Genomic DNA, 22,090 nt, shown 5'->3' on the forward strand with positions numbered 1-22,090 from the left:
GTGGGCTGTTTTTACCTAGTGTCGAACTCATTGGCTTTATTTGCCTATATTGTCGAACTCATGGGTGTATGACTCGTGAGCTGTATGACTCATGGACCTGTTTTCAATGTCTGACTCATGGACCTGTTTTCAATGTCGAACTCGTGTTCTGTATGACTCGTGGGTGTCGGTCTCGTGGGATGAACCCGTTCCGCCGGCCCTGGTGTCTCTCCGAACGCCAATCTCAGCTGACCCAACTGCAGCTACCTTTGTCACGCACTACCCTGGGGGAGAGAAACGTTGTACTTCTGCATCTCCACTGCTCCTTGTGTTGTTCTTCCTGGCTCAAACAATGTCCTGACATTCAGGCAGCAATTCTTATCGGTTTCCTGGAATGCATGAAATAAAAATAAGTTTTTACATTCAGATGTGTGTTTTTGGACTTGGACATACAATTTACAATTAAAATAATCACGTATTTGACAGGTATGAATACTTTTTTTTTTCATTTTTTAATATTCCGTGTCTTTTTTATTGCAGACTAGTAATTTCACTTTTCATCAACAACAAAATACTTTTTTTCATGTAGTTATTGGCTCAGTGTAATGGTTTAACAAGAATGCACGATTCCTATTATTACATTTGAATATTTTCTGTTTGCCACTGTTCTGCTTGTGGAGACTGCTGCACCAGGAAATATAGCAGATAATTTGCCATAAATGCTAATAAATTCAGCAATGACGGTCATATCTCAAGAGCCATGCACAGTTTTCGAGATTTTTCCTTATTTGTCCGTTCGTTTTTAACCATTGGATACAACCGTTGATTTCCACCAGTTTCAAACTGTAAGGATCTAATACTACAATCTCACTGTGAGAGAATTAATCTTACAAAATACAACTATGAAACAGGGAAATAGAAATTGGAAGGGAAAATTCAACCTTAGGCCTTAATTTCTTTAAAGGATATAATGTCATACAAAATATGCAGTCAAAACACTCTATTGCAAGATATCAACCACATCAATATTTGCACAAAAACATAGATATCTTGAGCATTCATGTTGATGTCTGTTTTTTTTTCATCACATGAAACGGATAAAGTTATGAATTAATAAGGCCCATCAACATTTTGAACTTTGTATCCACTACAAAAGGATGAAGGTACATCTCTCGATGCGATTGGTTTCAGAGAAAAGATGTAAACCCTCTAGAGCACTTATACAAAGGTTAAGCTGTCGGTAATTAACGGTAGCTGCTTCCGCCCTGAGGCACTCTATTCGCACGCTTACGCCAGAGGACATGCATGTCATGGACAGACCACTCTGCTGTATTTCAAGTTCTGTATACACCCATAAGCGATAGGGAGATGCATCTGAAAGTTCCTCACGACACGCCGTATTCAGACGAAGTGACACGTACCTGTCAAAATGCCGTCTATTGAGGGCCCCATATTGTTTTCGACCAGTATCGGGTGAAAGCGACGTGAGGAATCAGTCATACTGATACCCCACCTCAAATAGGACCTCACTAGACAAAGCGGACGTTCTCCGCTGCACAATCTTCCCTGTGACTAGCTTGGTTTTGTACAACAGCTCCGGGACCGATTTTACACTATACTTGAATGAAGTATTGACCCATGCATGATCCGGATCCATGCGAGGTGAAGGCGATCAAATGTATCTTTAAGGTGTCGGTGGCTGTTTAAGGAGAATTTACAGGTAAGCTTTATTACTTGATTTCCTATCTTTATACTCTCCCCTCCTTAAAGATGAAAAAATGTTGGTTTGTTGTACATTCTGCTTTTTCTCAACTCAAAAGAGTTCACAATATGACGGTTGCCTTTCTGAAAAGTGTAAATTAATCATCAGCAATTCTGTCATTGCACGGCGAATCGAAGGTTGATGTTACAGATTTCACACATAACACACTTATTGTATTGTCATTGTGTTATGATGATATATTTTATATTTCAATTCATTCTGTTGAGAAGGTATTAAACTGAATCGAAGTTTTAAAAATGCAAGGAAAGGAAGTCGGTGAGAAAATGTAATTCCTGGATACTTCCATGCAATATATGGGGAAAACAAAACAGCAGTAGCTATGCAGTGTTTTGCCGTATCCGATGGTTATAGGCATTCATGACTATAATCATTTGAAAACATCGGAAACAAGCGACAGAAAGAGAGATAGATTATATACATAATTATTCACATAAGACAGCACATAGTCCGAGTGCACTATTATGGTTAATCAAAAAATTTCGGTGAGTGATACCGCGCTCTGTTCGAGTTCATGAGCAACAATTGCGCCTCAATAGAACTTCATCAACAGTTTCTGTGTTTGGATACCAAGCGACTCAGAAGCAAGCTTCTAACACTGCAATTCCCTTTTGCCTCCAAATTATTCAGGTTCATTGTTCTACACTTTTTTTCTTCCATTTCGTCTTGTGATTGATAGAATCTCTTGCAAACTATGACTCCTGTATTTCGTCGCGGGCATGTGTCGTACAACAGTAAAAGATATCACGCACAGACAAGATACGTTCCATCACCCTATCCTCACTGTTCTGAAGACACGCTACTCTGCCTGAGAATAATAAGCCTTTGAACTTAACTTTAAAGATTTTTTCGTCCGTGCGTTTGTCTATAAATCGATCACGAACGTGAATTGATTGGTAGATTAAGTCAAAGACAAGACAACACAACACAACCTGTAGAATCTTCAAGAAGGGGTTCTAATACTTGATATATAATGTCGTACAAATCTTCTTGTCATTATTCTTTGCATATAGATCATCGGAAGATCTTTTGAGAGATTGAATGAAACACTACTTTACAAACTGTGTTGTAATATAGGCCTATAACATACCCGTAACAGCAACTTTGCTATGATCATGCATCCCATACAGTAATTGCGACCCCAGTTTAAAAGCTGCTCGCTCGAACAACACATAGGGTTGTGTGTAGGATGACTATTAATTCACTTGCCTGGCAAACAGTTCCAGCGCAAATTAGTTTCTTTATACTGGCAACATTAAAATTTTCCCCGTCCTCTTTTCATCCAGTAAGTTTCGGTTTTAGAAAAGGAATATCTTGAGGACGACACAGGCAAAATACGATATCTAAAAACGGGTATTCATATAATCATACAATATACGCGGTATGATTACACTAGAGATAAGGATCAACCTGCGATGTGTGTTTAAGATAGGGAAATAAAAGGTAAACAGGTTGGAATGTATGCCAGCATTGCCCTCTGATCCCGTTTATTGAAAAAAATCGATATTGTCACTGGCACGAAGAATCAATAAAGTTCATGTCATTTTTATTTATACGTCGTATCACGCTAGATACACAAATATTTCTGTTTGCCTCCATAGAGGGAGTGAGGGTAAACTACAATGAAGGACGCAATCTCCTGTAGCTGCGTGTTGAGAATGTTTTAGATTGAATGGGGGCTGGTTTTAAAAGAGCGAGGTAACACTTCGAAATCTAGTGAATTAATCATTATCGATTTCTCGTTACACGTTACCATAGCACAATGGAGACCACTGTGATAATATCAACGTGATAATCGGCAGTTATTGGCATCACTGATCGACGCAACTCCGCAGTGTATGCAGTAGGCCTACGTATACTGGTCCTCAGAATGGGTTCTTGATAAAATACTTTAAAGATGCACGTGGGAGACTGCAATTTCTTTTAATTAATCAAATGAAGAAAAAAAAAAGGACAATACGCATAGTGTTAATTGGCGCTGGGACTGGTGAGTCCAAACGAACTTTTTTTCCTTTATCCAAACTGATGACGACATGATCGTATTTGGATTCATTTTGTTCTTTCAAACGATTGAGTGTGGGTTTTTGTGTCTGTGTGTGTTTATTATGTGTGGAAGGGGGAATCGGGAAGAAAGAATGCGCATAATCTTCTACATTGCTACTTCGAATGTAGGCTTATTCCATTGAGCACTGCATCGGAGACCACTCAAAAAAAAAACCAGTCTGACTTTGATTTTTACCATCGTTTTCTTTTTTCTTTACAATGATCTAACAAAACTTATTATGAGTTCAATTTTCTAAGCAGATTTACATTGCAGAATTAAAATATTAAACATCAAAATGTTACGCTATTATTACTGTAGTTATCATCGTCATCATAATCATCACTGGGATTAGAAACTATATAGGAGGTACCAATTACCAAAGTACTAAAAAGGCATCTGCTATTCATCTTTCTGTTTTCGTTTGTGTATATTGTATTTTACGAATGTATGATATACTCATATGAATGTATATCATACATTCATATGAGTGTGTGTGCACAAACAGTCCCGTCTCATACAACTGTATTTTCTAGAGGTAAAGAAAAGGAGAGAGAAAGGGGGGGGGGGAGAGGGAGAGAGAGAGAGTATCGACGCACTGGAGAAAGCGTTTTAACACGATCTTTGCTTTTGCTTTCGAAGAGTGCTAATCACTCAGCAACAAGAGTATAGAACGTTCACTGAGTAAATACTTCTACCTGCTTCCAGGCTAAGAATCCTTGTAAGGGCTCGGCGCGACAGGGATGTCATTGTGTTTCAACAAAAAGACACCCTTACACCCATTCAGAAGAACATGGATAGCTTAAGAGGAACTAAGTGGGGCTTAAACGAGTGAAAAATAACCCGCTTCCCATCTGCAAGCAGCGTACTGTATTATAGTCTGCAAAGGTTGTTGTATGCTTTTCCCTGTGTCCTTCAAAATCAAGCAGTTTGAAAATAGGGATTGGTCGGTTTGTAAACGCGTTTGTAAGTGTTGTGGAATCAAGAGGAGTTACAGTCCATAAGTTCGGATTATGGCATCATATTTCATCGTGATCCAAAAACGTTTCGATAGAATGCTATCCTGGCTCTCATAAATGATGTTTGTTTGTTGTTGTTGTTGTTGTTGTTTAGTCACAATTGATGTTTTGTTTATTTTTTGTTTGTTTTTTCTTAAAACTCTCCCCGACACTGAATTATTTTGCTATGTTTAATGTACACTGATGTATAGTGGAATATTGCCTATATCGCTATATAGTGGCAAGAAATGAAACATTAATATTTTGTCTTACTTTAATTTATAGTTATTCATTTGCCTCAAGATGTATCACTTCAAGCTGTTCCAAGATCAACCCACTCGATTACCTTTATACGTATAATACAATTCTTAAAGCGTTCTAAATGTTTTCTGTATCAGCTGTGCTATCAAAACGTCGTATGTTCACTTATAACTGAATAAGTAAATGGATATGCATCAAAGGTTATCTAACATTCTCATCGAGAGAGAGGACTTTAGTAATCTCTGGTAAGTCTCCTTGGTAATTTGCGGTTGACTCTATAAAGGCATTATTTACCATTTGCAGATGAAACACAAACCCAGCTTTAGTGCTTCAAATAGTTCTAAAATGAGAGTTAGGGATATAAAAATATCCAACGTAAAATTGTTAATCAGTATAATCAATGTAAGGTGTTGTTGAATATACAAAATGTGTGGCGCTCCGACAAAATGAGTCATAAGTCGCACGGGGAGTTTTCCCGTAACGAGCCGAAAATGAAGGGGAAGCACTGCTCGGGTCGAATTTTTTTATGACGGATTTTGATTCCTTGATGTTTTATCTGTTTGTACAGAAAATTTCAGCGTGTAAAAATGAGTACAAGTGTCCCAAATCACAGTTTTTCTGAGACAATTTTTTTTCGGTTACATTTTTTTCGAACGCTCGCCTTTGCGTTGCGTTTCGCACCTATTATTCTTGCCCGATCGAGACTCCGCCTCCGTTGCCAGGGTGTATGCTAATGAGGCATTGCTCTTGACCCCATTAAAGACAAAACAAAGCATGGTGCGCGCGGCGGCGTCGGCGGCCAAGCGGCGAGGGCTTTAGAATTACGCAATGATAAGGGCTTTTTACACTTGTGTTTCTTAACCCCGGACTTTCTCTGACCCAGGACTATCGTTAGTCCCGTACCAATTTTTTCAGCTTTTTACACTCGCCAATTAGTCCCGTACTATCTCTTGTCCGGGGCTAAGGAGAAAACTGACCTTTTTACACTCGTATTTCTTAGCCCCGGACTTTCCAAACCACATGAATATTCATAATTACGCTGTGTACTGTACACGTACACGCACGCACCGGCAGCACTTGATTACCTCGTTTCTGATTGGTCAGTGAGGGTCGGACTTCGTCTCCGTCGCTTAGCCCAGGATTATTTTTTCGTTCTGTTTACACTCACTTGCTTGGCACGGCAATTGCGGTGCTAACCCCTGCTATTTTGCAGGGCCAGATAGTACCGTACTATCGGTGGGGCTAGCCCACTTTGGCAAAAACGAGTGTAAACAGAAAGTGGGCTAAGGATAGTCCCGTACCAACGGTGGGGCTAAGGCCCCCCCTTAGCCCCACCGTTGGTCCGGGGCTAAGCAAAAATTTACAAGTGTAAAAAGCCCTATTGTGAGCTGACCAAGGCTATCGATTGCATGACCAGCGAGTTTCGTTTGATACATGCACTCCATTTCATGAAGTGGCGATTGATGTGACGCACAAATCGCGCTGAAAACTTAATTTCAACGAACGATCACGCAAAATTTATGATACTTTATCTATGAGCTAATACAATTATCACAATCCCATATCGAACTTGAAACCTCTTTATGCGTGTGTGTACTCTTACAACGGTTATTAATTGGCCTCATTAATGAATTCATTCAAATAATCATAACTTTCGTTCCCTGGTATGTGACTTGCTGTTTTAAGTTAATCTCTGGAGATATAGTAAGGCCTAAGTTGTCAATTATTCTCGTTTTTATAAAGTCGACAATGCGTGTGATAATTCGCCAAATGTATGTAATGCGTACTATTATTTCCCTGGTTAATAAAACTTATTGCCCTATTTCTTATGATGGTTTGGGCCGTGACGGCATGGAGAGAAATCGGAAGACAAACATTATTTATGCCCAAATAGCTCGTGTTCCCTTTGGAGGATATTCTCACCCTTGTCATCTGTGTATTTATTAGAAGTAGGACCTATTTGAGAAAGGGACAGAAAGCTGTGTCGCTACTCAAAAGTGTGCTTCTTCATTTTGTTTTGTTTTCTAATCAGGATGTTTGTTATGATAGCTTTTTGTCGTGTATTGCGTGTAGCTGACATGTGAGAGGTCAAGTCTGCAAAGAATTTGGCTAATAGCTTTGCGAAGTAGCAGCGCTAATTGCCCATTGAATTTCGTATTCTGAGGAATTTCGAATGAAAGAACTCGGACGACACTGTTCACGCTTTGTATCCGAGTAAACTCCGCATCAACGAAGCCTTAAACAATGAAAGGTAAACTTCCTGCTATCAAGGGGTGGATAATCACGCAACCAGTATTCTTTCTTCGCCATTGATAGCAGAATCAGTGACGGATGGAGCAACAGTGTTGGGGGATCGGTATTATGTCTGCTAATTTGTAAAAGAATTTTTCAGTCCCCTTTTGTGTTCAGAACCACAGTCAGGGACGCTAACTTCCCTATCTCCTACAAGCTATCGTTACTATCTTAAAACGTGAATTTTATGAAAGGTTAAAAGTGATTGCGGAATCAGTTCTTCTGCGTGACACATGCAGGCTTTTATAATAGGATACCAAGCTTACCTGTATAGAAAGGGCGGGGATACACACTTATCGCAATCATCCGGATTTGAGAGTGATACACTCTATTACTTTTCTTCATCTTTCCCCCGACAAAGACCATGGTAGTTAAAAACAAACAAACAAACAAACAAACAAACAAGCAGTTGCATTATATCAGAACGTACATAATTTTTGTTTCATGTATGTATAGGTCGTCTCTTGATGTATAGTAGGCATTTGTTGTCGTTTTTACAGCGTTTCCTAATAAATGCCTATAGCGAAAACCCAACACAACTTTTATCAAGGAGGGAAGGGAACTTAAATTTAAATATAACATAGTTTACAGAAATCAGACATGTAAATAAGGCAATCATATACATCCGCACGGCCGAGTGTAATATCTTACTTTGATTATCAAACATGATCGCCTGCATTTACGTGCTTTTTTCTAATTTCTTGAACTTTGCCTCATTTTCTCTTTTTTTTTTAAAACAATTGCTCGAAACATTTAAAAATCGTAACACAGTCTGCTGTCCCACAACATAACATTCCATTTGATTTGCCACTTATTGTTGGTCGGGTGACGCCAAATGGAGGAATCTCGAGCAATGATACACGGCATTTTGTTTGTTGGTTTTCATCTCATCGCTCAAAAGAATTTTGACTACGATTACAGAGATATCATCTACAAGACATAACTGATGGTTTACAGAAGAGATCATCAATTCAGTAAAAATTAGCCAAGTCATGAATTCACTTTACCCATCATGTCTAATCGACCTACGACATTGTTAAGGTAACCGCGCCTTTTTATTCTCATAGTTCAAACTAATTCTTGACATAATCAAAACAAATAATTCATTATAAAATTTCTCAAAATACTCAACAGATGGCGTATTAAAATCAAAACTTTCTACAAAGATTGCATACGGCAATCTTTACTAGCCTAAACAAGTTTTCTAGAGCTATCAGTTCCCCCTATTACGGTGACTTCGATTGCGTTTTGAACTTGTATCGAACTACTTTCAAAACAGCTATTACCTTTATAGTTCGATTAATACACCAGTCTTTTGAATTCATAACCAACATTCGTAATCGTAACCATACAGTAACATAATACTTCATGTCAATACAAGTTGAAAAATGTAAATGCTATAATAGTAGCGCAAAATAAATGAGTAACGATTATCTTCATACATTCTAATTCCTAAGTGATGTCGCTACGAAAATGACACATGGTTTGACGACTGCTTCATGCAAATTAAAACAAAAAAGGAATGGGATATACTTCTAATGATAGTACCACGCCGTACAATGCATTTCACTGTATTTGGTAACGTTTGGTTACGTTTCTGTGCGCTTTACGTACGGAAAACAAAAGGCAGATTGATGCTATTAACATGCTAACACACAACGAATTCAATTTTTTTTTTTTTTTAAATACACCGTGTACTAATGTTTTAGTGTTCGGTTTGAAACTTTTAATTTGCGAGTCCTTTATAAAGTTAAAAGCAGGGTTATTACATTATCAAGCAAAAATTAAAGTATTTAGGGATTCGGATTAGCGCAGAAGACTAACAGTGCTATATATGGCGATCGTTCGCAACAGAGACAATCCTCTTCAATAGATATACAATGTAATTCTGTTTTCATGAATTGAAAGAGAAACGAAAAGAAGTCAACTTTTTAACTTCATTTAGCTTTCTCATCAATTGAACTTGATTTGATCTGCCACGCATGATCGCTGTGTGTTCTATTAATTCTATTAAAATATTATTTAATCGGCGTGCTTGTTTTTCATGCAGGATGTCACAGGTAAGTTTAATTCATTGAAGTTCATAATGTTTGTACATATGGCGTATTCGTTGTTTCGTATTTTTATTTTTATAATATATCATGTGTCCATTACCTGATTCTTACTCTCTAAAAAAATCGAGTGAAAATTTTCACTCTAAAAAGAGTGAATGCAAAAAAGAGTGAATTTCGAGTGATTTGGAGTGAATTTTGAGTGAAAATGCTCATTTTCACTCATTTTGGAGTGACGTCAGGGATCACTCGAAGATTTTGGAGTGATCCCTGACGTCACTCCAAAATGAGTGAAAATGAGTGAAAATGAACATTTTCACTCAAAATTCACTCGAACTTCACTCGAAATTCACTCTTTTTTGTATTCACTCTTTTAAGAGTGGATATTTTCACTCGATTTTTTTTTAGAGAGTACCACGAAAATATGGCGACTGTTTAAATGCGGAGCATGTACTGGAAAACTGTAATGTCTCCTGCCAGTATAGACAAACTAATTTTTAGTCTATCCCCACTTGAAATGGAAATGAAATAAGAAAAAAAGAAGTTCGACTTTCAGTAGATTTCAACTGTTTTGTATAGTGCCTGATTCATGTAATGGACACAATTGTTTAGCACATAAGCAATCACACAACTTTCGGGAATAGATGTGTGTCTTAATGATTGTATCTCATGGAAGAAAACTTGTCTCCTTCCCTGAATTTTAGCTTTTTCCTATTCAAGCTTGCGTGAAAGAAATAGTTGAACATCAATCGCAATCATTGGGAGAGGCACACCCTTAAAAATAAGCACAGGAGTACTGAGACACACTACGAAATAAAAACGGGCCTTTTATCACTATTGACAACGCATGACATTGAACTTTTTTTTTCCCTTGGGGGAGGGGGGGGGGGTAATACAATTGATTATTCTGAAGGTTCGTTAATCACACAGTGAAATATGGTTCACTATTAGCTTAGGTTCGTTAACAAGAAAATTAAATGCGGTTCCTTTCCGGTCATTGCCGGTGGTTCCTTTACCCGAAGTAATCAAGCAATCATTTTTCTAATAAGGTTTGTGAATACAAAACGAAATGAAGAAGGCCTAAGTATTAATTCCGAATATTTGTCAGTATTATTATCTATACTCCACTTCTCAAATGCAGAAAGATTGTAACTGCAAATGTGATGTTTAAAAAAAAACAATCAGCTTAAGCTACAAGTTAATGGTTTTTTATATGCTATGGTATTACAAAAGTGACTGAGAATAAGAAGTATATTTATGATACAATCATTGTAAACCCAACGTGAAGCTGTCAACAGAGACTCCAACTCTCCCGCTGTCGACGGGAGATCTCCCACCGAAAGCCCATTTTTGCAGAATCTCCCGTTCTCCCGCTTGAAATGATTTCTTACTTAATTTCATTGTATGTTGAAAAAAAAAACAGCCTTAAATAGCGCGAGAGAGCATCTAGAACCCTAGACCGCAAGGTATCTTTGCGCTCGTGATGTGGGCTTCGCGCACATCAGGTTGGAGTCTCCCGTTTGCTAGGGGTTTCAGGCAGGAGAATCTCCAGATCAGAAGGTGCTTGGGGTTGGAGTCTCTGTGTCAAGCCTACATCAACCATTGTGCTTCTGATACGTATAATATGTGCAGCATTGGCAAGCGTGATAAGCGATAATTACTGTGCACGCAACGCCTATAAAGGAAATGTGCCTAATATGGCGGGAATTCAGAATGTTACGGCTGTATACAGCTGCGGCAGAACAGACGCGAAGGCAGTCTTTGATGCTCTGCAACATTACGACCATGTGCGTAATTAGAGGGGTTTTAGTACACGCAAAAAACACGATCTCAAAAGACGACTATCGTTAATTAACTTCATTGACTGTTTCTACCGATGCTGTCTTTTGAACCCCCGCGTACAATAGGTTCTCAGGTTCTATTTAGGTATTGGTACTTGCATACTAAACGCATCCTCTTTAGTTTCCATTGACAACAACATCGGAGGAGAATGGAAGCGATGAACGCCCTCGCTACAAGACGCTTCTCGTAAGACGCATTGCGTGCCCGCCTACAATAGGTTCTCAGGTTCTATTTAGGTATTCGTACTTGCTAAACGCATCCTCTTTAGTTTCCATTGACAACAACACGGGAGGAGAATGGAAGCGATCAACGCCCTCGCTAAAAGACGCTTCTCGTAAGACGCATTGCGTGCCTTTTTTTCTTTTTACTGTTTCCTATTGTTTGTGAGTTAAAAACTTGCGGCAAACCACAACGCAGCCGACACACAACGCGTACCTACTCATTCATGCGGCGGCAGCGGCACGGACACAAACGCGCCGAAGTTTACATTCTGGCTGCCGTATTGGTCAGAATCGTTAATGACAGACCTGTCCTGCGATTGGTTAATTATCTTACATACCCAAGCTATCGCCTTATACGGTAGTGCGTGCGATGGAGCGTAAACGCCGTCGCTAAGCAGGACTGCTGTATTGTTTCGTCCCGTGAAAGAAACAGGTTGTGAGCTTGAACGTAGCCTGAACTTTGAGAGCGATTTTCTCCGTTATTTAGAAAATGGTCTGACATCATAAACGTAGTTTATATTCGTTTTTATGATCTATAGGGATATCGAAATGAGTTGTATTACATATCAGTGTAAAGCTTAGAGTCTGTAGAATTCACATATAGGCATAACTACGATTTCATGTTTTGCGACTTATGACTCATTCCGACGGAGCGCATCACAAATGTGAACAATAGTTATGATAGAATAATGTTTCTAGATTAAACCGTCTACAGGTATGGTTTACTTAGAAAAAAACTAGTGCATGATATCTCCTTAAATTTTAGGCTTTATTGCGATTTTTTTTAAATTGTAGGATGTTTTGTGATACAATTGATTTACACATATGCATCAAAATGTGATAACGCGAACATTCTTTTAAGTCACTGCTCCCAGTGGTAAACAGTACCTTTAAAGCCTCACGTGTCCACCACCTATATATACCGAACAAGTTGACCATATGAAATTGCCAAGATGACAGAGCGGCGATAGTCAATGAGTCTATCTCAGATTGAGACTATCAGACATTGATCTTTAGTGAATACTGCCGTACCAATAAAAGTGTTTTTGCCCCTCGCACACCGAATTGTTTATCTAGCAATCGTGACTTGAAGCTGGACTATTTGAACATGTTCCGTCTCTGACGTAATGTGTAGGTCTTCTATTTGCACAAGCCCGAGGAGGATCAATATACAGGAAAAACAACCCCAAAACTCGCGTATTTATCACAGTCATATAGTCTGCGACGGGGGTATAGTACTATTGATTTTCGACCTTTTGAAGTCTAAAATCGACGAAACATCATTATAAAGTTTAAAATATTCGACCTTTGTCTCGTTTGTGAAGATGGTATGCAGTGTACAAAATGGAGTTTTGGTGTACGCTTCGTTTGACGCCCATGGCAACCAGAATGATGCATTCTCTCGCCTTGTTACCAGGTTACGACATCGGTATAAAACCGCTACTGAGCTGCAACCATGAATAATGCAGCGACTTTCCCCGAAGCTTCATCATCAAACCGTACTTTATGAACAAGACCCCTGCAGTACCACTCACATAACAAGCCTCTGTAATATGTCCCTTCATCGAGATTAAATTAGTCAAAATAGTACATACGAAGTGATGAATAAGGCCCTTCCACATTGCAAACGAGAGGGAAAAAGTCTTTCCTTGACATTGCAAACGAACTCTCTCATGCAGTATTTCCGCCTCTTAAATGCAGATGACATTGTGCGCATCAGGTGAAATCTGACAAGTGAAAATGAGAAATTGAATACACATTTCTATATAAACCTTGAAAACAAAACCGTGGGGGTTGCATCGAAAAGAAATAAGTATTATTCATTTTGAGTTTTGTTGTGCTTTTTGCCGAAATCTTCTAGGCGTGTGTGTGTGTGTGTGTGTGTGTGTGTGTGAATGTTAAAATACATGTATAATGATACTGCTACGTACAACGTTTCTTCTCTTGCTAAACATTCAAGCATTTTTCTCGTTTGAGCAACAATCATTCTGGAGACATCCATCTGTCAGTAAAAACAACAACAAAAAAGTATGATTGTCATAAATTTCAATATTGTACGAGGTGTACCATTGCTTTTAAAACAAAATGTCAACAATGATTACCATGCCCTTCCTACTCTTTTCATTATTTTCACGCACAATCAAAATGTGAATGTATATATTAGGATATGATGTCGAATGTGGATACGTGGTTTGGGTGAAATTAATATCATTTTGAAATATTAAACAAATCACTAACAAACAACATGATGTCTCAAAGAACTAATGCTGCCAACTACCTATTCTCTCCATAATTGTTTTCACAGACCTTTTTGGTTGAATCTGTGCTCGTATAGAGGCTGCCAGAAAAAATGAATGGCGGCGGCTCCACGTGTGCGGGTCGGCGCCGTGAACCTGGCGGAGGTGCGTCTCGAACAGCGGCGTGTGGCGGCGCTGTTGAGGGCATCGGGACAAGTTGAGGTTACATTTCCGGTAATCAAAAGACATGTTTTATTTTGCTTTTTTCGTGTGTGTGTGTGTGTGTGTGTGTGTGTGTGTGTGTGTGTGTGTGTGTGTGTGTGTGTTTTTTGGGGGGTTCGTTCGTTGTCGCTTTATTCACCTCACCGTTTTCTTCGTGAACTTAACAATCGCGAGTACTTCAATCAATGCTTCACTAATGAGATTCACATTTTTCGCAAGACATTCAATCACTACAATGACTCTCTTTTAGGAGTCTGCGTCTTTCCATGGCTTTAACCCATTGAGGACGAGTCCCGAGTGTACTGGGGCAGGTGTCTATGGGAAATGCGTGTTGTAGCAAAATCAAATCGTCCTCAACGGGGAAAACAGACAATTAAATAGCGCCGTATACACGAATGCTATGAATCATCATCAGCGTCATCTTTGATAATGTTTGCCACATTAAGTTTGCAGTATTCTGCCACATATTGACATAGGAACTCGTGACAAAAGTGCCACATCTCGTAAATGAGGAAAAGGCATTTGTCCTCTCAATAATGACCACGATGACACTTTTGCAAGAATGTCAAGACTATCATGAAGAGAATTAATGACTGGACGTCCTAACAATTGCTGATAAATAGGCACTATGCATTCATTAACTGATAACTTGCAGATACCGTGTTTGCTTACATCCTTGAGGCCGACGAGGTGTTAATTTCAGATTGTGAAACTTGGTTTTCTTTTTCTTTTTTTTTTTTTTTTGGGGGGGGGGAATTACTCTACAAAAAGTGAAAAACAGTTTAGGGCCTAATTGTCTGCCCTAATGACCATGGTATCTGGATTTTTATACTCAAATTGATTTAGTGAGATAAAAATAATCAAAGTAACACCTCTTTACACCTTATGATGTTTGTCAAAGACTATGATATCAGATTTAAGGAATGGAAGTGATTATGTCCAGGAAGACTTTGAACTATATAGTTCGTGAGTTTGACCGCACACCATGTCCTTTTTGACATTGGGTATTTAAATATTTTGCACTCCGATCTCTTATCGTATCTTATCACAGTTGCAAAGATTACAATTTGGTGAAAATGAAAAAAAAAAAATGTAGTCCTATATCCATGTGCCCATATCGTACCCATTATCGTAAACCTAGATCATGCACTACGTATTAACTTTTTGATATTAAAACTGATCCAGACAATGTTATTGAGTAGTGCAAGATTGGCAAACTTTAATGCAGAACGTTTTCCTTTGTTAATTAATGTTTTGGTATTTTTGGAAATTTCAAAGCAATAACGTAACTACTATTAGTCTGCATAAGAAGCCATATAAAGCAGCCATCGTCCCTCCTGTGCTAGCTTGTTACAATCGTGTTCCATCTCTTTAAAAAATTGAAGCGACAATGAGCTATGCACGGCTTCTACGAACAAGCACAATTAACTACAATGATGTTTTAATAACTTTGTTTTTGATGGTGTATACTCTCTACTCGCTTTATTTCCTTTCACGTATGATATCAACTTTTATTAACTAATTGTTTGCTTTCCCGCACTTTAAATCTTACAGGTGTACGAAGGCATCCCCGTCCGTGATCTATATAAGAGCAAGTTCTATCGTCAGTATGAGGCCGCCAATTCTCTTGTGGCTAGTCACCCGCCGTTGGGGCGGCCATTAATCCGGCCCGCCGAGTGGGACCATAAGGGGTCCAATCCCGCGGTGTCTAAATACAGCGCATCTCATGGACACTTGGTTGATGTGCAGCATGGAACTGGGGCTAGGGATTCGTTCGGTAATGGCACAGATAAACGGAGGTCACCACGGAAGAACGAGACAGGTTGGAAAGGAGTGTTGCCCAGGACGGGACCGCAGGCATCAAAGGACTTGCAAGCGGTAGACTCTGGGCGCAACGAGAAGTCAACTTTGGGTCTAAATTCGAGATTGCACAATGGGGCGCCGTTCAACCAACGGAAAGCCCTACCGAACATCAGTGCGAATCCAAGGCATGGAGAGGGAGGAGAAGCCAAGGTTGCGTATCGCTTGCAGAAGCCGAGTGATGACCAGTCGTCATCCGAGCCGACGCCACGCCCGATCTTGCAGTACAATCACGGAGTCGCGCGGCCAACACTCCCAAACCTTTCACGATCCGCCTTCTCACCGAACGGATGGCAAACGGACAGTGATGATGTCGATGTGGGCTTGCATATCGACCATCCTATCGGGTCTCGCCATCGAAAACGGAGACGCATGACTCGAGGGAGTAATTTCAATAAAAGCGATCAAGACCGCGTTCCATTCAACAGTCCGCCGCAGTCTTTGCCCTCGTCGAAGACTGGGTCACGTGCTAGCAGAGGCAGCGACAGATGTACAACAAGCAACAACCACAATAGTAAGGATCGCAGAAGGGCCCAGCGTGAAAGCGAAGAAAGTGGGCATACAGATGTGAGAGAACATGACGAACCTGGAACATCAACTGGTATAGAAGCTTCTGAAGTCAAAGACGAAAATAAGCCTGATACAAAGAATACTTACGACAAATTCCCGGAGGCGGACAAAAGAAAAGGCATGTCAACAACAGGCGACAATGATCCTTATGGGCGAGCATACGTCCAAGCGCTCTCCATAGCTCGGTACCGAGCAATGCGAAAGGATCCGTACTACTTCAACCAGAGGACCACACGATCATTCACCTTCTCTTACTTTTGTAAGAACGAAGTATGTACGTGTGGCAAATGTCCGAAGAAAAAGACTTCAAAGAAAAGAGGAAAGACGGGGTTCAAGGCAATATTTGGTGGCGTCAAATTGTACGATTACTTCAAGTGGCCCAAATAGGGAAACTATCAGGCAAAATAAAATGATATAGCAAGCACAATAAGACTTCGCTTTATAGGCAAGATATACAGAGACTTGCTTTGCTAGGACAATCATGATGCAGCTTTCAATTATTATTGTCGACATTTCCAGCTTGAATTTGATAGAAATTTTCATTTCAGCCATTGTGATTGGTAACACGGTGAAGACTATAGTTTTTTTAAAGAAAGATTTGTTATCGCTCGATTTATGTGTGTGTGTGTGTGTGTGTGTGTGTGTGTTGATATGTGATACCAAAAGTGTGCAATCGATTTAAGACTTATACCAAGAGCCGCATTATCAGAGAAAGATTGAATTCGAATCGCTCTAATCAGTGCCAATATAATGCGATATAGTTTACATGATACTTTGAATATTGTTTTTATCCCTGTGCAAAACGAGCATCAAAACCAAAAGTAGAAAAACAAAAAATTTCCACTTGGACCAGATGTTTTGCTCACTGCCCACCACGCCCTTCCACACTCATTCTTGTGAACAAAGTTAGCAAAGACAGTACAGCGGTCGAGTGGTATACTAATGCGTTAGTAAAATGACCGTGCGTAATTTTTCTATTCCATATACATATAGTTATGAAGAGTATGATCGCAAAATGGGTTTAGCGCCATTTTTAAGCATTCTATATAAAATAAGTAAATCATCAGATGTAGAGCAAAATGAAATCTTTATAAACACAATACACAAAACAATAGGCCTACATCACTTGTTACATGATAAGGAATATAATGATATGAGTTATGATATGAAATATCCAATCATTCATATCGTTTCCTTTGTTCATAGCTTCAATCTAAACATCTCAAATTAACACGAAAGGAATAAACTCGTTTTGCGATAAAATTCATAATTTATGAATAAATATACTATATCATAATCATAATTATATTTTATTTCAGTGAAATAAGAATATGAATAAAACAAAATATGAATGAAACAATAAACTAACAAATATTATCATAACCTTAATATACTCAAGATATAATTTCATATAGAGTGTACTTCGATGAAGAATGTTTGAAGAAATCGAAATATATAGAATCATTCATGAAAATGCAGTATGTTGCTATCAAGGAGATAATAACATGTTCGTTATTTCTTAGGAGATGAATGCGTGCTGCTAAGGAATAAAATAAAAGGAAAGACATTGGTAATCACAAGATATCATACTATCATGGTTGTACATACAACTTGTACACTGTGTACTGTATATGCTTCACTTGTATTGCAGAGTGGTATCGTTAGTTTCAGGTAGTTACAGGGTTATGAAGTACAGAACTTCATTTGACCTAAAACACATGTATGTGTTTTGATTTTATATTAATTTTAATCCCTTATTTTTCATAGTATTATTAAGTTGACCACACATAGAAGAAGTGTTCTGAATAGCAACTGAAATTAGATAATTTTTTTCTGAACGATCATCTATACGTGCGATTTAGGGCATGGGCTTATAAGTCCTATTTGCTGATGAAACCTTTGTTTTGTTTTGTTTTTCCACAGCTTTTTTATATCCGCGTATGTCAAAATCTGCAGTAGAGGTGGAATTTCTCCTTCAAGTGACAATTGACGATTGATGTTGTTGTTGTATACCAACTAGTTTATCCCATGGTTTGCATTCATCATGGCGTGTGTAATTATGATTATCATTTTTATCTTGGTTCAGTGAAATGCATTCTTGATATAATCTCGAGACGAAAAGTATATTCACGGAATTATAATCATTTTCGGCAGCAGAAATTACACAAATGGTGTCTCTTAAAGGAACTGTTGATAATCATCATGTTAAACTTTTCCGGCCCGGAGCCACCGCAACACTTTAGTGTCAAACAACTTACAAAGATAATGATTATTGTCAAGTGGTAATAGCATCGTCACAGTGGTTACAGTTCGTAATCCGAAGGGACGTATTCCCGAAAATGAAAAGAAAAAACTTTTTGTTTTTCCGAAAATTAACGACAAAAGTTCCTATACGGTTCGTCATAGTATGCACTTGCTCTTCATTTTTTTCGGATTAACTAACCTAAGGAATAGTGTCCTTTGGTCATTTTCGGATTAACGAACCTTTGAAATAACGTCATGGAATCACTATAGCCAGAAAACCCCCTTTTTAGCATTCCTCCCCATCTCCAGCATTTTCAAAATTTCAGAATGCTTTTTGTGATTTTTCTTTTTACCTCATCAATGGTATATCCACACATTTCACTTATCATATTTTGTAATGTCGATAGATGTTTTATGAATATGCATTATTTAATGTAAAAAATATATAGATATATATGTTTCCATGTTTTTTGTTGGAGATGGAAAAATAAATGAAATAAAATTAATGAAAACAACATGCTGCCAGACATATTTAATTGCATTTTTGTTTGTTTGTTTTTAATCTGTACCCTGTGTTCTCTGCAAATATGAACTTCATTGAATTCTTGTTTGTTGAAAGAGGGGAAAAAAGCCTGTATTTCGATAAGCAGAACAACGACGACTCAGTGGGAGGGGGTGAAAATTATGTATAGGCCTATGTGTTGTGTTGTGTTGTGTGTGTGTGTGTGTGTGTGTGTGTGTGTGTGTGTGTGTGTGTGTGTGTGTGTGTTAGTGTGTGTTAGTGTGTGTTACATACATTGTATGCAGGTGCGAGTTTCTTTACTTTGTCTCCCTCTACAAATTAAATTTGTTAAGATCGCAACTGCTGATCTGTAGATTAGATTAACAAACATGTCGGGGGAAAAAAGGAACCAGTGGGACTCGAACCTGTCATCTACTGCTTTCCGGGCAGCGACACTACCACCAGGCTGTCCCTGGTTGCCGGCAGTGACACGATGAACATGGAACAAATACCCAAGCTCCGAAATTCCGACATTGTTATGTTAAGTAGTCCAAGGCGAACAAGGCATATTAAATGAAAGAAAGATATGACTGTTCTTCTTGTCTCAGATTTGTCTCAGATTCACAATGCAAGTATAATACACTATCACATAAAACACAAACATGAAAACTAAATCCCTAATGAAAAATGATTTACAAGGCTAGTACAGTGAGAGTCTTCAATAATGAGAGATAAGTAAAGAAAAGAAGAGCAAGGAAAAGAAAAGAAGAGAATAAACATGAAAAAGTATGACCCCCCCAAAAAAAGAAAGAAAAAAAAAACGGGTATGCGTATTACGTTGGTACTTGTGTCTGTTTTCTTTTATTTATTTTGAAATGCATATATATATATATATATATATATATATATATATATATAATGTGTGTGTGTATGTGTATTATTTCAATCATGTCTGAAAAAAACCCCTTTATGATTAAAAACAAAACAAAGAACCATGTTAACATCATATACCATTATACCATATAACATATATACTTCACCTGGATTGTTTTATGTATACAATGTAGAAATGAACGATACTCCCGCTGTATTGCAGGAAATGTTCCAAAAGAATAAAGTTAAGCATGCCTATTCAACCAGGCAAGCAACTAACGATTTTTATCTTCCTAAGAATGGCCTATAACTAGTTTTGGCAATAGAAATTGTTTGTTTATCGGTCCTAAGCTATACAATTCTTTTCTAACCATTCATTGACACAAGCACGGAGCTTTGATAGCTCTAAATTTCTTGAACGGTATTAAAGGGGAAATCCAGTCCAAATATAAGTTACTCTGATAAGAAAGAGTAAAATATTACGAGTTCAAAGGTATAGTTTTGATCAAAATCGGATGAAAAATACTAAGTTTTGAAGTTTCGCCATTTTTTTTTTTTGGGGGGGGGGGCAGTTCTTGAACAGTAATATGAATATGCAGATAGCAAAGTGAGCATGTCATTCCCTCACATACTTACCATAATAATGTGCATAAAATTTTGAAATGTCAAGTTTTTCATTCAAACGCAATTATGCCCGAGACTCTCCTATTCTCATTTATGCAACTGTTGTTGTTGTTGTTGTTGTTGTTGTTCATTTTCCATCTGTGAAGATGGCTGGATAGAGCCCATATTCAGCTACACTAAGCTGGTCTTCCATGGGGTCCAGTTGGATGTGGGGTGGGACCACTTCACCGGGTTAGACACCCTGCTCTTTGCGATGAATGAATGAAGCGGGATCTTTTACGTGCATGAACTGTGACTCTCTCATACACGGGACCTCCATTTTATGTCCTGTCCGAGGGACAGAGTGTTTTGCCTCTTGCTAGAGGGGACGGTATGTTTACACACAACATTGCTCAGTCCAGACTCGGGTTCGAACCCGGGCCCCGTGATCGTGAGGCAGACGCACTACCGACTGAGCCAACTCACCGCCCTGATCACTATTCTGAAGTCATTCAACCTCGAATAACATCGTGTTTCAGACTTCAATGACAGAAACTTTGCATATTCGTCATTTTTTGTACTCGATCAATGGAATATTGTGAGGGTATGACATGGTTAGCTCACTTATTTGCATATTCATATCCACCGTACAAGAACTGTTTTGCAGAAATTAGCAAAACTTCAAAATTTCATAACTTCCTTATTTTTCGTCCGATTTCAGTCAAATTTTTACCCTTGAATTCGTAACAGTATACTCTTTTTTTTAAAGACTAGCTTATATTTGGACTGGATTTCCTCTTTAATAATTGGTTCACGCTGCGGTAGTTTTGTCTGCCTGTGCATTTTAATCACAAGTGTTTTCTAGTAGTATTTTCAAAATGTATACTAAGATGATAATCTTTTGTTTCATTCATACTTTTATGCAACATTACACGGTAAGCGCCTTGTACATCTACGTAATCCTATACTATGTTTTCATATATTCATACAAAGAGCTCATAATAAAAGTATGTATACATTGTGTTTTCTTTGTTTCTTCCGAAATTGTCAAACTAATAAACACATCTTAATTTTGTCCGTATTCCGTAGGGGGTCTACATTTCACATGCACTGCTTCTTAAAAGTCTCCTCTACATTTGCAATTGTATGCAAAAATGTCATGATATGTTGTATGTAATATACAACGTCGTGGAATATGAATAAATTTCATTTCATTTAATCTCATTATAACAGTTGTACCGCGCAGCCTTGAGAGAAGACTACGAAAAGCAAGGGCTCTGTTGTGTTCTTTGGCTGTGCGTGCGTGTGTGCGTGCGTGCATTGCCATTTCAATGAAAAACGTATTGACTTCGACGTTCGTTCATTCTTGCAGCAAGCTGGGCAAACTGCTTGGGCCGAGTTATATTTGGTGAGTGCTATCATTTATAAATATCAAGAATTTTCAATTCCCTTGTTTCCATGCCTCTGATTATTTGCTCTGTAACTATATTAGGAAGCAAGAATTCTGATCTGAG

At 38.4% G+C, this 22,090-nt stretch overlaps 1 protein-coding gene across 1 annotated transcript; it reads left to right on the plus strand.

Moving 5' to 3' along the window:
• The first annotated feature begins 1,595 nt into the window (after nt 1-1,595).
• LOC139734871 (uncharacterized) lies at nt 1,596-16,887 on the plus strand. Its single transcript, XM_071645651.1, has 3 exons — nt 1,596-1,699; nt 13,771-13,936; nt 15,479-16,887. Exons 2-3 carry the CDS (start codon nt 13,820-13,822, stop codon nt 16,739-16,741), a joined length of 1,380 nt encoding a protein of 459 aa, XP_071501752.1. The 5' UTR covers nt 1,596-1,699; nt 13,771-13,819; the 3' UTR covers nt 16,742-16,887.
• The last annotated feature ends 5,203 nt before the right edge of the window (nt 16,888-22,090 follow it).

The sequence above is a fragment of the Diadema antillarum genome, unplaced genomic scaffold (assembly GCF_040938485.1).
Source record: "Diadema antillarum isolate AM-2024a unplaced genomic scaffold, OU_Dant_1.0 seq00000550_RagTag, whole genome shotgun sequence".
NCBI classification, from domain to species: Eukaryota; Metazoa; Echinodermata; class Echinoidea; order Diadematoida; family Diadematidae; genus Diadema; species Diadema antillarum.